The sequence below is a fragment of the Propithecus coquereli genome, unplaced genomic scaffold (assembly GCF_000956105.1).
Source record: "Propithecus coquereli isolate 6110/MARCELLA unplaced genomic scaffold, Pcoq_1.0 Scaffold242, whole genome shotgun sequence".
In the NCBI taxonomy this organism is placed as follows: Eukaryota; Metazoa; Chordata; class Mammalia; order Primates; family Indriidae; genus Propithecus; species Propithecus coquereli.
This window is the reverse complement of record NW_012147975.1, coordinates 2,351,051-2,357,041: the sequence shown is the minus strand read 5'-3', so window position 1 is coordinate 2,357,041 and position 5,991 is coordinate 2,351,051. Positions and strand designations below refer to the sequence as shown.

The window sequence follows — 5,991 nt, the reverse complement described above, 5'->3', positions numbered from 1 at the left end:
TTTGTGTAGGGGTCCAGAGTCTGGTTCTAGGCTCTACTCACACCCCCTACCCACCCCATGTTCTGCTTCCTCTACTTTCCTTCCACAAGGCTGAGCTGCTATTTCTCTGCTCCCCGTCCCTCCCTCGCTCTCCGCTCTCTTCCTCTGTCCATCTCTCCTCCTGTGCTGCCCCCTGCTCCTCTGCCCTCCTTTCCCTTCCCCTGGAAGGCCCACGCCCAGCCAGTTGTGCTGCTTGGCACCTGGTAGCTTCGGCTCCACGTCCCCAGGCTCAGACCCTGTCCTTGCTCCACCTCTCCTCCAACCTTGCCCAGCAGCTCAGGCCTTGGTGCTGTCCTTTCCCAGTGCCACACTGGTGTGCCTCTCTGGCCCCAGCCCTTGGTTCCCAGTCCTCAGGATCCACAGGCTGGTTCCTTCCCAGCCCGTCTTGGCTTCCCCTTCTCTGCGTCTGTCCTTAACCCTTTCAGGGTCTCAGGTTGAACCTGCCCACCCCCAGCATTTTTTGGCTTTTCTAGGCACTGTGGCCACCAACCAATCCCCGAGCCCTGCATGGCAGTCCCACAGCCCATCCTCTCTCCCTTGGGGGCCTCACTAGGGTCTCTGTCCCCAGAATATACACCTGGCACTTTCTGTGGGCCAGAAGGTCCACTGGGGTTTTGGGTGGCATCCTGAGAGTTCTTGGGGGTTGGGGCCCTTGGGCCTTAAGTCCTGGCCCCTCTTAGGCCACTGGCCCCTCGAAACCGTTTTCCCAGACTGAATCAACCTAAGCTCGTCTCTCCCCTGGGGCTCAGAGCTCCTACCGTTCAGTCTGGCCTGTTCCCCCCCACCCCACAGCTGGGCCCTGCTTCTCACTTGAGGTCCTTCCTACCTGTGACGGACTGGGTGGGGCAAGAACAAAGCACAGAGGCCAAAATAAATGCGGTGCCAGTGTGGTTTATTGGCTCATCCAGTGCCAAAGGTCCAACAGGCACCCTCTCTCCAAGGAGCTGGGAGCCCCGCAGCCCCCACACTTCTGTCTTCGTCACATGTCCCTCTTGGTCCTGATTGATGCCATGGCAGAAGCTGGGCCAGGGTGTGGGATGAGGCTGGGCTCCAACAGGGTTCTGCTCATACAGGGCTCAGTCTGCTTAGTGCAGGAAGGGGACCCTGGGGCAAGGGAGGACAGGCCCCCAGGGAAGAGGAAAGGAGACAGCTCTGCAGGGGCCTGTGTAGTGGGCCCTGAGGAGTGGAGGAATCCAGCCAGGGCAGGGTGGGAATGGGGTGACATAAAAGGGATCGAGGGCAGGGGAGGAGGTGAGAGGCCCCTCGGACCCCATTCTCTCATGAGCAGGTTCCACCGAGGCTCAGAGACTAGAAGGGAGGGGCGGGGGGGCGGGGAGGGCCAGCTGGAGTGGGAGGAGGGCACTGCTGGAGGGAGAGTTCTTTACCCAAACTTCCCCAGCCCTAGACCCAGACAGACACACACACACTCGTTCACACACACCTGGAACCCCACCTCCTCCGGTGGGGACACGGAGCACACAGCCCAACCCAATGCCTAGGAAAAGGGCCCCTGCTGCAGCTCCGGCCTGGCCACCCTGGTCACTGAGCACACACTGACACGCTGCCTCCATGCGCAGCTGCGGCCTGGCAGTCGCTGCCCGAGTCCCTCGAGGCCTTCCCTGTTTGCTCCCTTTCTCCAGGTGCCTTCAGGCCCGTCCTCGGTCCACCTGGGCTGTGGCTGCCCCTCACCCCCAAGAGCGGGGAGGGCATGTTAGGACTTCAGAAAAGCGAGTGGCCATGGTCTTCAGCAAGGCACTGGGCGGGTGGGGCAGGGCTGGAGCAGGGAGAGCAGCGGTGCAGGTCGACCAGTCCCCACCTCCTGGGGCAGCTCAATCCCCAGCCCCTGGTCCAGCCTCTACCCTCAACCCCCACAGCTGGGCCCCCCTCCTCTTTTCCAAGCCCCTTCCAGAGAAGTGGCCACTGGGCAGGCACCGGAAATGGCTGAGGGGGCCACAGGGGCCTGAGACACCTGGCTACTGGCACAGTGTGGAGCGGGGGCTGGGGCCAAGCCCTTCCTGAGGCTTCCTCCTTGTTCTGCAGCCTTTGGGCTGGAGGACCTCAGGCTGAGTCGCCCCCAACAGGGGTCTTCTTCTTGGGCCGGGTCTTCAGCGTCTTAGAAGTCAGTGGCTGTGGCAAGGAGGAGGAAGACAGGGCTCCGACTGGCACTGCAGCCCCCGCCCCCTGTCCCCAGGCTCTGCCTGTGCTCTCACCTCTGCTTTGGGCATTTTTTTGATGGATTTGGCCCTCTTGGGAGCCTTGTCTCCCAGGTCATCCTCAGAGGCCTCTGTCCGGGGATCTGCCTGGTTTGTGCCAGATCTTAAACTCAGGGCAGGATCATCTCCTGGTTGCAGGGAGAAAAGGAAACCAGGGGTCTTCCCCACCTGGCCTCCTTGCCCTGGCGACCCCCTGCCCCCACCCTGGGCCCTGCCAGTACCTAAGTCCTCGATGGTGTCCAGAAGGCCGCTGGGGCTGGGTCGGAGGCGGCCATCAGGCCCCTGAAGGGGCAGTGCATCCTCATCCCGGATCAGGGTCAGGTCCTGCATGCTGAAGCTTCGGAGCTTCTCCGACAGCACCCCCTGGCCCTAGGGTCACCACCACGCACCGGAGAGCCGGGGGAAGGGGCGGGGTGGAGAGAGAGGTCACTATGGCGCTGGCAGCAGCCCTGGGCTCAGTGCTTTGCCCACACTGCCCTCCCCCAGTCCTATGCAGCACTGAGAGGCTGGGGCCATGCTGGGCAGATGAGGAAACTGTGGCCAGACGGTGGAAGTGACTCAGCCGGAGGGGGGGCCAGCCAGGACTGGAACCCCAAAGCCTCTACAGCCCCAAGGACAGGGTGGGCACCAAGGGGCCTGGCCAGGGGCACAAGATGAACAAGGTGGGGGTCCTAGGAGTCTGGGTCTGCCCCCATCTCACCTTGGCAGCAGCTGTGACTGCAGCATTGGCAGCCAGGTTGAGGCCCCTCTTGCCCACCCTCATCATGGTCTCATAGCTCTTGTCTCGGGCCTGCGTGATGTACTCATCTATCTCCTGAGGGGTTGGAGGAGAAGGAGGTGAGAAGGAGGTGAGAGGGGGGTGCTGCTGTTGAGGCCTGCTCTGCTCTTGTGCACACCTGGGCAAAGGCACTGCCTGCTCCAGGAAGCCATGGCCCTGCCAGGTCACTTCAGGCTCTGGGCACCCCCAGGGAGAGCCAGGAACATGCGTGGCTGCAGGCGCTGGGCTGCCTGGGCTGGGGGCGGGCTGGGAAGTAAGCTGAGAATGGGGGCAAACCTTCTCCTTGTTGGACAGCGTTGGGTGCACGAACTTGCGGTAGAGCACGCTGGAGCCCTTGGTGTAAGGGGACAGCAGCCATATTACGAAAGCGATCTTGAGCTCAAAGTAGAAGGGGAACCTGTTGGGGCACAGAGGTAAGCACAGAGTATAGGGCAGGAGGTGCACCGGGCTTAGCGCTGGCCCCACACATGCCAGAAGTCCCTCACGCCTCCGTGCCCTGGGGTCCCCACAGGTCTCATGGGACTGGTCGTTTCTAATCGCAACGGACTCCAGATGGGACTGTGAGAAATGACCCCAGAAGGAACTTCCCCCAGAGGCGGCTCTCCTCGCCCCGCTTCTCACTGCTAGACAAGACCTCCGTTGCTCTGCCCTGGAGTCAATGCCAAGATGAACTCCCTAACCTTGCAGGCCCATGCCTGGGTCATCACCCCCTTCCCTTCCTGCTCCCTCCCCTAAAGAGGACCGAGCCTTCTCCAGCTGTGCTCTGGGTCCCCTCCCTCACTGCCATGACATGCACCTCGCGCTTAAGGATTGCTCTCCATTCCCCACAGTTCCTTCTCCTCTGTGCTCACAGCGCCCTCAACCAAAGCTCTTTCCTTTGCCGCATCAAGAGGCATCTGTATCACTACCCTCCCTTTCTAACCCATCTCTTTCCTTTACTGAAACTATTTTTCTTGAATACAAGGGCCCTGTCTACAAATGCAATGAACTCTTGTCCTCTGCCCCTTGGTAAAACTCTGTTCTCTCGAAGGCCAATGTTGTTAGTGTTGTCGTCTTCGCTTCTAAGAGGCACGTGCTCACTCAGGAAATGTTTCTGAGCTCCTGCCGTGAACGTGCATACGACTAAGACATGTTCCCTGTTCTCAAAGTGCTCCGACATGCATAGTCCAGTAGTGCCTGGAGAATGCCTCGGAAATGCGAGCATCCAGTGTTTATGGGATTCAATCACGTGCCTATTTTACAAACGGGGAAATGGAGGCCTAGAGAGCTGTGATCTGCCCAGCGTCGCAGGCAGCGTGGCGAAGTGGGTTTCCCGAATTCTATTGTGGTGCTTTGGCTGACACCAGAAAGATGCCGGGGTGATGTCTGTTCGTATTCTGCTGATCAGGACCGCTGGGAGTAGGGGACTCCACCCTGGGTGTCATCTTTTGTTTGGCTGACTGGATAGGGAAAGGCAGGGGCCCTGGGCCCTGGGATGAGGAGGGTTCTGGACCTCACCAGGAGAGCACTATGTCCGTGAGCGTCTCGGCCGTGGTGAAGAAGGCAAAGACGATCCAGTACATCATCCATTTCACCTGAGGGCACAGAGGGCAGCATTCACTGGGGCCTGGGGCTGAGGGTCCAGGAACACGTAGGACCCCCAACCCTGCCTGCCGATCATGCCAGGTGATGGGACACCCAGGACCCTCCTTTGCTGAGTATTGTTAGTGGCTGATGGCATCGGTACAAAGGAATGTGACACACTGTCCTCCCCGATCTCTGACATGTGGGCTGGGGAGGGGGTGAAGGGTCGTTCACTCACATATTCCTTCACGTTTTTTGTCTTCACCGCCTTGTAGGAAGAATAGGCTGGGTACAGGGTGCCAAAGATGAGCCTAGGGAGGCAGGCATGGTTACTGGGCCCACTGGCCACGAGCAGTGGCCTCTCCCTCCCAGCTCTGCATCAGCCCCTGGGTAAGTAAGGGGAAAAGGGACAGAATTCCCAGGGCCATGTCAGCTGGACTGATGAACTCAGGTCCGGGGCTAAGGTCAAAGCAGTCAAGATTCAGGTGACACACATCAGGCCCCAGCCAGCTAGGGTGATGCCCCTCCCCCCTCCATTGTTCAGTTTTTCTTTAGTCCCTGAGGCAAGGACAGACCCAGAGGCCAGAGGGGCCAGTGTGGTCCCTTCAGCTATGATCCTTGGGGAGTCCTGGGGAGTGGGGGTCTTGTCACTGTCACCGGGGTGTCTTCCTTCTGAACCTCATGCCTATTCACATGCATCTGCCCTTACCCTCCACCTCCCTGTCTCAGAGCCAGGCTGTGTAGGGGCCTCTCTGCAAGGGAACTCAACACCACCCAACAGGGCACTCTACCTGGCAGTCAGAGGCACTACTGTGGCCCTGGGGACCTGGGGAACAGAGGGCACGGGGGCAGGAGGTCCTGGGAAGGGCAAGAGATTTATTCCTCCACGTAAACACCCCGGGCCCAGGCTCAGGGGAGGGTCCTGGCTGGTGATCCCATTACAGAGCACAGACAGGAGGGAAGGAAGGGGAGGAAGAGGACCAGCGCCCTTCAGGGAGCGTGCCCAGGCAGGAGAGAAGCCGCCACCCTGAAGGCCACACGGAAGTATGAGGCCCCTAAATTCCCTCTGGGGTGGGATGGGAGGAGAGAAAGGAGAGGACTCCAGTGCGTCTAGATGAAACCAGGACACAAGCATGTGACAGCGCTGAATGGGAAGAAGGCAGCAGGGCGGGGCTGTGGAGTGTCAGCCCTGGTAGAGGCTGAGGGGCAGGGTCCTGAGCCAGGGCAGGAGTCAGGCCCAGCCCCTTGACAATTGTGTGGATGCCGCCTGTTCCCACATGGGCCCGCCTGACAAGGCAGGATACTTCCAAACTGGCTGGTGCGGATGGAACAGAACGCAGGGCAGAATCCTCAAGGACAAAGTGTGGGTGGGGGTAGAGGGCAGGGGTAGGAGGGGGC

At 60.3% G+C, this 5,991-nt stretch overlaps 1 protein-coding gene across 3 annotated transcripts in view; it reads right to left on the bottom strand.

The window, feature by feature from the left end:
* Positions 1-1,840: 1,840 nt before the first annotated feature.
* The window catches only part of REEP2 (receptor accessory protein 2), a 10,178-nt gene continuing 6,027 nt past the window's right edge, over positions 1,841-5,991 (bottom strand). Inside the window, exons 2-8 of one of the 3 annotated variants that reach the window (XM_012646332.1) lie at positions 4,832-4,904; positions 4,528-4,604; positions 3,307-3,427; positions 2,953-3,066; positions 2,474-2,621; positions 2,250-2,380; positions 1,841-2,166 (exon numbers count right to left, since the gene is read on the bottom strand). In XM_012646332.1, the coding sequence (XP_012501786.1) occupies positions 2,098-2,166; positions 2,250-2,380; positions 2,474-2,621; positions 2,953-3,066; positions 3,307-3,427; positions 4,528-4,604; positions 4,832-4,904 (733 nt within the window). In that variant the 3' untranslated portion in view covers positions 1,841-2,097. Of the gene's footprint in view, positions 2,167-2,249; positions 2,381-2,473; positions 2,622-2,952; positions 3,067-3,306; positions 3,428-4,527; positions 4,605-4,831; positions 4,980-5,991 lie in introns of all 3 variants that reach the window. The other 2 variants (XM_012646334.1, XM_012646333.1) reach the window with 2 other exon arrangements.